The 10807-nt window shown below is 50.1% G+C and overlaps 1 protein-coding gene across 1 annotated transcript in view; it reads right to left on the reverse strand.

Annotated features, from left to right (window-relative positions):
* Positions 1–8358, reverse strand: part of LOC142487983 (uncharacterized) — a 22517-nt gene extending 14159 nt beyond the window's left edge. The window contains exons 1-3 of the mRNA XM_075588233.1: positions 8181–8358; positions 7965–8082; positions 4452–4578 (exon numbers count right to left, since the gene is read on the reverse strand). Of these exons, the coding sequence (XP_075444348.1) occupies positions 4452–4578; positions 7965–7988 (151 nt within the window). The 5' untranslated portion in view covers positions 7989–8082; positions 8181–8358. The remainder of the gene's footprint in view (positions 1–4451; positions 4579–7964; positions 8083–8180) is intronic.
* Positions 8359–10807: the final 2449 nt, after the last annotated feature.

The raw sequence follows: 10807 nt of genomic DNA on the forward strand, positions 1-10807 counted from the left end.
CCTGAGAACTACCGGACGTGGAAGTTCACGTTCAAAGACGCAATCAAGAGCTTGGACTTCTCAGCAAGGGAAGAGCTCAACCTGCTATTCAAGTTCCTGGGGAACGAATCCAGAGAGTACGCGAATAGACTGCGGGCAGCAAACGCGCACCAACCCCAAGTAGGTCTTGACCTAGTGTGGGAAAGACTGGAAGAATCCTACGGCAGCCCCGAAGCAATCGAGGATTCGCTCTTCAAAAGAGTCGAAAGCTTCCCCAAGATCACAACCAAAGACTACTCGAAGTTACGAGATCTTGGAGACCTGCTACAAGAACTGGAGTTCGCAAGGAAAGACCATTCCTTAATAGGTCTCAACGTCCTAGACTCAGCTCGTGGAGTGAGACCCATCCCGGAGAAGCTACCCTTCAACCTCCAAGAAAGGTGGATTTCACAAGGCTCCAAATACAAAAGGGAGAAGCAAGTCGTCTACCCCCCATTCTCAGTTTTCTTGAGCTTCATTCGCGAAGCAGCCAGGACAAGGAACGACCCCAGCTTCTTCTTAGGTGCGCAAACCACACACAGTGCAAGCAGCCTGAGGACAGAGAGACCAATGGCGAGATACGGTAACACCCAAACACCCGTCTCGGTCCGCAGGACGAACGTGCCTCCCACGACCCAAACTACTCCCGATCGGTCGATCGCCGGAGACAAGAAACCAAGGGACCTTAACAAAGAATGCCCTATACACAGAAGGCCGCATCCGCTTAACGAGTGTATCGGATTCAGAATGAAACCCATAGAGGAGCGAAAGAACTTACTCAGGGAATGGGGAGCTTGTTTCAAATGTTGTGCTTCCACAACTCATTTATTCAAAGACTGTAAAGAAGAAATCAAATGTACGGTGTGCGAAAGTGACAAGCAGGTGACATCGTTACACCCAGAGGCATTGACACCCCACCAACTCAACAGCCCATCCTCCGTAGCGGAGCATGGTGGGGAGGAAGGAGAAGGAGTGCCAACATCCGTCACATCTCAGCGCACTGAGGTTTGCGGAAAAGAAGGTGACAAAATGTCCTGCTCCAAAATATGCCTTGTTGCAGTGCACCCCCAGGGACAACCTGAGAAGGCTATTCGGATGTACTGCACCGGCACACTTTATTCGAGCAAATACCCAGTATGTACCTGGCAGATACCTGGAATGCGCCGCTCCTCACCTCTGACAAGCCCCGTTGCGTTTGCCTTCCCAGCCTGGGTTCATGCCTGGCTGACGGGCGGCTGATCTGTTAAATGATAATGATTAGGATTTAATAGGCTGCAATGCTTTGCGTGTCTACCAGATGGCATAAATTCATGAATTGTAATGCAGTATATATATATATATACTGTGCAGTATTGCAGCCAGCGGGAATAAAATGCTTCAATCCCTGCCTGGAAAATACCTCAATGCACTCGGGCAGAAAACAGTCACAAGCCTCAATACACCCGGGTATACCCGAATTCGTGGGACTAGCCGAGCTCGAATAAAGTGTGTCGCCAGTGTATGCAATCCTCGACGACCAAAGCAACAGATCATTGGCGAAGACGGAGTTCTTCAACATATTCAACTTACAGGACAATGCCTCACCCTACACCCTCAGAACCTGTGCAGGGTCAACTGAGTCAACAGGGAGAAGAGCAAGCGGTTACGTCATACGTTCGGTGGATAACAGAGTGAAGATAGCTCTCCCCACACTCATCGAGGGCAGCCACATGGCCACAAACAGGGACGAGATTCCCACACTGGACATGGCACGCCATTACCCGCACCTCAGAGGAATAGCCAACTACATCCTGCCGGTAGAACAAGGCGCCAAGATCTTGCTACTGCTCGGTAGGGACATCATGAGGGTACATAAAGTCCGTAAACAGCTTAACGGACCCCACAACGCGCCATACACCCAAAGACTTGACCTAGGATGGGTGATAGTGGGCAACGCGTGCACCGACAAAGAGCACGGACGAGACTATGTTGACGCCCGCAGAACGGTAGTAACAGAATGTGGACACACATCTCTCTCTGAACCATGTCTTGGCTATCTCCAAATGACCGAAGGGCCAAGTGAAGAGAAAAGACAAGGTCATAGCCCTGAGGTCAACAAAAACATCCTTGCATCGGAGGGATGTGACAATGGCCTAAGATGCTTAGCGGTTCAGATAACCAAAGATGACGAGTCGACTCCACCAAAGGAAGAAAGTAACCTCCCAAAGGTGACCGACAAAGGGGTCATCCAAAATACAATAAACAATCGGACGATCCTCTCGCGAGCAATAGCACGGCTAGGACGTACAGTCGTTCCTCTCCACAGAGTATCCAGCGATAAAGCAACCAGCTGTCACGGCTGGCATAACCGCAAAAGACTGCGCCCTACAGGTGAAGCCACAGTGTCAAAAGGACTGCTCGTTCACACACGTAAGGGGAGACCGTTTCAGAGACATTTCCCAAAAGGATTTACAAGGACAAAAGAGACTGTTCTTCGTCATGTCCAGGGAGAGAACAACCTCCTGAGGGCAGTCAACAAAGAGACACAAAGGCGTTTCACCAAATTACGTGGAGATGTTCTCGTACAAGAGAAAAGTACCGACGACCTACGGTGCACAGCGTTCCAGACGACAAGGAACGACGACAAACAAACACCATTGAGGGAAGATAGAGGATTCCCGAGGTCAACAACCAAGGAGCTCTCCAAAGACGGACCAGGCAGTTGGGTGAACCCGCTACCATTCCGTTCACCAAGAAGGCGCTTCCCAAACAGTGGAGAACATGCCATCTCTAGGTTCACTTCGCACCTCTGCGACCTACAAAGGGAACCGGAGACCAAAAACAACTTTGTGGCCTTCATCCAGAAAGTATTCCTTACCGGCCACGCAAAGCCAGCACCTCTAATGAAAGAAGGTGAAGAATGCTGGTACCTCCAATCATCTGGGGCCGACCACCCTCAGGAACCCGATCAAATCCGGATAGTGTTCAGCCCCAGCGCTCAGCTCCAGGGAGTCCCCCTGAACGATGCCCTCTCTACTGGACTAGACACGACAACCAGTCTTCCAGGAGTGTTGTTTCGCTTCCGCAAGGAGCCAAAAGCCATCTCCCTTTGCCAAACGCCAGGTGATAGAGCGACAGGCTACCACGACTGGCATACCTACAAGGGGGTGCACTCTGTGGGCAAAACTACAGAGACAAAAAGACTGTTCTCTTACAAGGCTAAAAGGAAACAGTACCAGAGACTTTTACACAAAGACATTGTGGTGCAACCAGCAAACCTGGAGCTGTGCATCCACCCTGCATCCTTTGCCAAAGAACCTTGGCCATGGGACATTGATACCAGTGATACCGGCCGGTGTCACTTCGCTATGTGGACATGGACTCTTTTACTGTTTGAGAATGTGATGTTATCTTTGTTATGCATTGCACATATGTTCCACATAGTTTGTTATATAGTGGTATCTACAGATACCAGACGGGGAGTGTCCTGGAAGTAGATTCCATATTCCTTTGTCCTTCCTTTAGTTATGGAACCCATTTCTCCCTTGCTTAATTGCCTGTCAGTTTCCCCTGTCCCAGCAGCAACGCTGCATGTAAAATGCAACATTATTGCTACATGTTGTAGTTCCCCAGCCTCTCTCTCCAGAATGGGCTAGTCTGCCCCCCCTTCTGTTTGTTTTAAGATAGTCTGTCCCAAGGCTATTCCTTTACCCACACTGCTTCTCACTTCCTTTCCACCCTAGATCACAGTGAGTACAGTCCTGTCTGCATCCACCCCTGGTAAGGCCTTTCTCTCTTACCATAGTCTAACCTCATAGAAGCATCCCACATAGAGAAGCACTCTCTGCCTACACTACACCTACAAGTTCCTGTGTTTTCTACTCCTGCAATAAAGTTAAGAAAGACATTAAGGACTTGTCATGCTTTGGAAGAGGGAAGACATGAGTTAAAGCTAACTGAAGCTATTCATACCTCAACACGTGACCCTAGCTTCAGGATAGTAGGCGGGGGTTTATATACATAGGATAGGTAGGCGGGGGTTTATATACATAGGATAGGTAGGCGGGGGTTATATACATAGGATAGGTAGGCGGAGGTTTATATACATAGGATAGGTAGGCGGGGGTTTATATACATAGGATAGGTAGGCGGGGGTTTATACATAGGATAGGTAGGCGGGGGTTATATACATAGGATAGGTAGGCGGGGGTTATATACATAGGATAGGTAGGCAGGGGTTTATATACATAGGATAGGTAGGCGGGCTATAGCTACGCCACTGCTGACAATTAACCCCTAACTCAGAGTCCTCTTTGTAAACAGAACATTTACAGACTTTCAAAAATACTCAGACTGCTCTGATGTTTTTTTTAAAGGGTATAGCACCCAGCTGTAACCTTAATTATATTCCTGTGCCACGGTGTGCCCTTCCTTTCATGCCGCCAGCACCTTACCCACGGACAGCACCGTCTCCAGATTGTCCTGCATGACGTCCTTGTAAAGTTCCTTCTGCCATCCCGCTAAATACTCCCATTCTTCTTCTGAGAAATACACAGCCACCTCATCAAAGGACACCGGCACCTGCAACAGTCAGGGGGCACAGTCAGGAACCGTCAGGGGGGCACAGTCAGGAACCGTCAGGGGGGCACAGTCAGGAACCGTCAGGGGGGCACAGTCAGGAACCGTCAGGGGGGCACAGTCAGGAACCGTCAGGGGGGCACAGTCAGGAACCGTCAGGGGGGCACAGTCAGGAACCGTCAGGGGGGCACAGTCAGGAACCGTCAGGGGGGCACAGTCAGGAACCGTCAGGGGGGCACAGTCATGGAACCGTCAGGGGGGGAGGGCCCACAGTCAGGAGCAGTCGGGGGGGGGGCACAGTCGGGAGCAGTCGAGGGGGGCACAGTCGGGAGCAGTCGAGGGGGGCACAGTCAGGGACGGTACAGTCGGGGGGGGACACAGTCGGGAGCTTCATTTCTGAACACTCCTTGGGACGGAGAGCTGCAAATTCTTTGCACCAATTTGTCATAAAAAAAAAAAAAAAAATGAATGAAAGAATGAATGAATGAATGAATGAAAGAATACATTTTCTTCCTCTGCCCAGAAATGAAACGATACACCTGTGATGTCTGAGCAGAATAAAGCATGAAAATATAAGCATATACTGTAACATGAGCAATAAAAGGTTAAACAACGGACTGCCAACATCAGCCGATTTAGCTGCAAAGTCTGTGTTTAGCTGCTGTGTGGTATGTGTCCGAGGGACCGTTTCACACGGAGATAGGGAGAAGCCAGAGATATCTTTACTGCAATATTCAGGCAACTTTACCCTTAACCCTTAGGGCAGGGGGGGGGTCTCAACTCCAGTCCTCAAGCCCCCCCCCCCCCCCAACAGGTCAGGGTTTCAGGATCTCTGTTCAGCACAGGTGGCTCAATCAGTCCCTGCTTCAGCACAGGTGACTCAATCAGGATTGAGCCACCTGTGCTGAAGCAGGGATATCCTAAAAACCAGACCCATTGGGGGCGGGGGGAAGGAGGCTTAAGGACTGCAGTTAAGCCCCCCCCCTTGCCTTCGGGTGCCTGTGCAACGTTCGCTTAACAAGGAGGCGCATCAAAGTGATGCCAGACTTGCTTCCAGCACGCAGTGGGGAGCCCCATCAGAGCAGAGAGAGAATGCAGAACACGGAGGTGACAGCACAGAGACACGGAGGTGACAGCACAGAGACACGGAGGTGACAGCACAGAGACACGGAGGTGACAGCACAGAGACACGGAGGTGACAGCACAGAGACACGGAGGTGACAGCACAGAGACACAGAGGTGACAGCACAGAGACACAGAGGTGACAGCACAGAGACACAGAGGTGACAGCACAGAGACACGGAGGTGAGGGGGGTTCCACAACCTCTGTGCGTTATGTTATACTGTATATATCACACATGTTAATCCATTACTTATCTTTCCCATTCACAGAACTGCTTCTGCTGGAAAACACACAATATTTTCTGTACGTCGCTCAGATAATGGGGCGGGGGAAGGAACGTGCCCAGCATGGACAGCTGGTTTAATGCTCGTTACAACAATTATTACTGCGCTATGTTTCCTGCATGGGGACCGGCTTCCTAAGCTATGGTGGGGAATAAAAAAACACCTCCCGAGTCTCCAACTTGTAACAGTCAATGATATTTCTGAATAACGTGCTGAATCGTGGAGATTTGGGAGCTCTGTGACAGCAATGAGGTTAAGCGGACAATATACTGAATCCTCCTCCTCTCTCTGTCTCTTATACAGGGAGATTCGCTGATCCTCCTCCTCTCTCTGTCTCTTATACAGGGAGATTCGCTGATCCTCCTCCTCTCTCTGTCTCTTATAAAGGGAGATTCGCTGATCCTCCTCCTCTCTCCGTCTCTTATACAGGGAGATTCGCTGATCCTCCTACTCTCTCTGTCTCTTATACAGGGAGATTCGCTGATCCTCCTCCTCTCTCTGTCTCTTATACAGGGAGATTCGCTGATCCTCCTCCTCTCTCTGTCTCTTATACAGGGAGATTCGCTGATCCTCCTCCTCTCTCCGTCTCTTATACAGGGAGATTCGCTGATTCTCCTCCTCTCTCTGTCTCTTATACAGGGAGATTCGCTGATCCTCCTCCTCTCTCCGTCTCCGAGCTCCATCCTGCGTTATCTGCCATTCGCTGCAAAGCCCCGGAGACATTATTCTGGACAGAGTAACAACGCCGTTTACACTTTCTCCTGTACGGCACGCCAGGGAACCTAGAGGTGTACCGAGTACGTCATACTAACCGTGCTCGTTTTCTAGGGACAAATTCTTCATAATGCAGGTGTCCCCTAGGACAGAGGCACAAAGTACAGCTCTACTCGCAAGCTCACAATGCAATTAATCCTTCCCTTATTGTGACAGCCAAGAACAGACGAGGAACAACGCCTGCCAACCCAGGGGCCCCGGGATGCAGAAGCTATGTTAAAAAACGCAAGATGATGCCCTGCTATGGAGCGTACAACGCGATCTACACCGAGGAATGCGCGGGGGGTAGCCCCTCCCCTTCTGTCCTAGTGACAGAGCGGTCAAAGGGTTAAAAGGTGATGGGATATTTAGACGGAAGCCGATTACACTGATAAGATGTTAAAAAGAAAATGCTTTTGACCCGCTCCGTTATACTGAGCTTTATAACAGGGATCACTCTCTTTGGTAACCGCAATTTGCATAAATAACAGTAAACAAGAAAGTTCTTTCTTATTTATTTTTATATTGTGCCAACAATGTACAATAAACATATGTCAATACGATACTGCAGGAGTGGTCCTCAAGGGCCACCAACAGGTCAGGTTTTAGGATATCCCTGCTACAGCACAGGTGGTTCAATCAGTCCCTGCTTCAGCACAGATGGCACAATCAGTCCCTGCTTCAGCACAAGTGGCTCCATCAGAGGCTCAGGCTCCGTCCACGCTGCTGCTAAGCGCGTTTACTTCTGTGAATCTCAATCTGTGCGGCCACACTCACGCGCGCTCGTACGCTCTCCAAAGCTAGGCGCTTGGGGAGACAATTTGATTTTCAAGCACGCTGAAGGGTCGCCCACAGCCTCGACCCAGCCAATGACACGACCCGGCCATGGTCGCAAAATTCTGCAGGGCACCCTGCGCTCACGCTTGGAGAGTTGGTGACATCACCGCTCCCAAGCATGAGCGCGCACAGCGGCAGCGCAGCCGCAGCCTATGTCTTTGAAGCTGGGCAATCCTGAAAACCTGACCTGTTGGTGGCCCTTAGAGAAGTCGAGTTGCCCACCCGCTGCGTATACTGGGTAAAAGCAACAGGTAACATTAGACACGGGGGAAAGTACCCCGCAGCACAAGATCTGGCAGACACGTAATGAATATTAATAATAATAATAATAATAATAATATTAATAATACCACTACACACACGCACACAATTATTCCCAGGAGACGACTCACCTTGACTAAGGTGCCGGGAAACATGATTTATCCGGTAACTGCTAGCGGGGGTGGGAAATTGCATTCAGACTCACCGGCTCTTCAAGGGTTAATCCTTCCCCAAAGGAGACTGACATCCCTGCGAGATGTAAAGAGAGGGGGTCATTAAGGGAGGAAGGGGAGACCCCCTGCAGGAGGGGGGCAGCATGTGCTGCTCTAGCTCTCAATGACAGGCACCTGCAGTAATTAGGATGAGGCAGTGTAAGTAGGGAGAGGATCTGATGCTGCTGGTTGCACTGGGAGTCTCTGCACTGAACTGGTTAAAAGGCTTTAGATGCAATGCTGCCAGACACTCCAGCCTCTTCCCAGCATGCTTTGCCTGTCACATGGCTGGTTGCTTCCTGGTTGGGGGGGTTGGAAAACTACAACTCCCAGCATGCTCTGAGCGGCAGCAGGCTGAGTGCAAAGCCTTCCCCCCTGAGGGAGGGGTCCTGGTTTAAAGCTGCAGTTCAGTCTATATCCTGCATGTGTGTTTTTTTTAATAAATCAGTTCTGTAGTAAGAAATAATACTTTTAGCATTTTCTGTTTTTAAAAAAACAACTTTGAAAGACCAATTTTCTTGTATTCTATTTTAACAAGCATTTGCTAAGGCACTGCCCCTTCATGGCCTGTCACAAACCCAGGCACACCCCTTTGTCAGCACTGCCCTCCCTCTCTCTAAACGTGCACTAGCATCTGGTCACATGATCTTCCTCATACAGTAGTACAGCGGTGCGCAAAGTGGGGGGCGCGACCCCCAGGGGGGGCGGGAGATTGTGCTGGGGGGGCGCGGGCAGTTGCAGAGGCCCCGCGCTCTTCCCCCAGGCATTTAAATTAAATGCCGGGGGATCGCGTGAGGCCCCTGCAACTGTTTACTTACCGGGATTCAGCCGCCTGTGTTGCGTCGCCATGGCAACGCGGCGTCAATAGACGCCGCGGCACCATGTGACCTGACGTCACACGCCCACGCAGCGTCATCTGACGCGGCTGAAGGAAGGCAGGGGGGCGCGAGAGCCGGGGGCAGAGAGACAGGGGGGCGCAGCACAAAAAGTTTGCGCTCCCCTGCAGTAGTACATTCAAGGAAGCTGGAGAAAAGGGATCAGCCATGCATAGCAGCTCGGATAGGCGATTTCAAACTTATTACAGTGTTTATTCCATTCATTGCACGTGTATATAATGTAAAATTGTAATAATTCCATTTATAGCAAACGTGTATATGTGAATATTATTTAGATGTATATGTATGTTACTGAAATGTGGAGTGAGTGTGTAGGTAAATACACACAATACACTTCCACTGCATATATATATATATATATATATATATATATATATATATTATATATATTATATATTATATATGTATGTATATGTGAAGTTATGTGAGTAAAAAAGTGACAAAAACCCTCCATAGCAAGGCAAATAGCAAATGGAAATATTACTGTATGCTCATTTGTATGTATATATATATTTATATACACACACACTTCAAATACGGATAGTGATTCACGTAAATGATATATATATTCACTTTCTGGGAGTATAAGAGTGACTGTCCTGTTGTTCCTTTTTTTGTATCCATCATTGAATGGTATGCACCCTCTCTTTACGTTTATTTTATACTAGCTGAGAGACCCGGCGTTGCCCGGGATGTAATGTTCCCGCTCCTCTCTCTCTCCTCACCCCTCCCCCTCTCTCTGTTTGTCCCCCATTCACATCAATCCAGTTCCCCCCCTCCCTCCTTTACAGCTTCATGCAGTGTGTGTGCGTCAGTCATTGTGTGTGCGTCAGTCAGTCAGTGTGTGTGCGCGCGCGTCAGTGAGTCTGACGCAGAAACACAAACACACACACAGACTGACTGACGCACACACACACACAGTCAGTGTGTGCGTGTGTGTGTGCCTCAGTCAGTCAGTGTGTGCGTGCGGCAGTCAGTCAGTCATTCAGTCAGTGTGTGGGTGTGGGGGTGTGCGCGCGCGCGCGTCAGTAAGTGTGTGTGTGTCAGTCAGTGTGTGTGTGTGTGTCAGTCAGTGTGTGTCAGTCAGTGTGTGTGTGTGTGTGTCAGTGTGTGTGTGTGTGTCAGTGTGTGTGTGTGTGTGTGTGTGTGTGTGTGTGTGTGTGTGTGTGTGTCAGTGTGTGTGTGTCAGTGTCAGTGTGTGTGTGTGTGTCAGTGTCAGTGTGTGTGTGTGTGTCAGTGTATGTGTGTGTGTGTGTACCATTCATTGTGTGTGTGCGCGCGCGCGCGTCAGTCTGTGTGTGTGCGCGCGTGGGTGTGGGGGTGTGCGCGCGTGCGTCAGTCAGTGTGTATGTGTGTGTCAGTCAGTGTGTGTGTGTGTGTGTGTCAGTGTGTGTGTGTGTGTGTGTCAGTGTGTGTGTGTGTGTGTGTTTGTTTGTGTCAGTGTGTGTGTGTGTGTGTCAGTGTGTGTGTGTGTGTGTGTGTGCAGCAATCAGTGTGTGTGTGTGCAGCAGTCAGTGGGTGTGTGTGCAGCAGTCAGTGTGTGTGTGTGTGTGTGTGTGCGCGCGTCAGTCTGTGTATGTGTGCGTGTGGCTGTGAGGGGTTGTGTGCATGCGGCTGTGAGGGGTTGTGTGCGTGCGTCAGTATGTATGTGTGTGTGTCAGTCAGTGCGTCAATCAGTCAGTGTGTGTGTGTGTGTGCGTGCGTCAGTCAGTCAGTGTGTGCGTGCGTCAGTGTGTGTGCGTGCGTCAGTCAGGGTGTGTGCGTGCGTCAGTCAGGGTGTGTGCGTGCGTCAGTCAGGGTGTGTGCGTGCGGCTGTCAGTGTGTGTACGTGTGGCTGTCAGGGTTTGTGTGCGTGCGCCAGTCAGG

This window comes from Ascaphus truei, chromosome 2 (genome assembly GCF_040206685.1).
Source record: "Ascaphus truei isolate aAscTru1 chromosome 2, aAscTru1.hap1, whole genome shotgun sequence".
Classification (NCBI taxonomy): domain Eukaryota; kingdom Metazoa; phylum Chordata; class Amphibia; order Anura; family Ascaphidae; genus Ascaphus; species Ascaphus truei.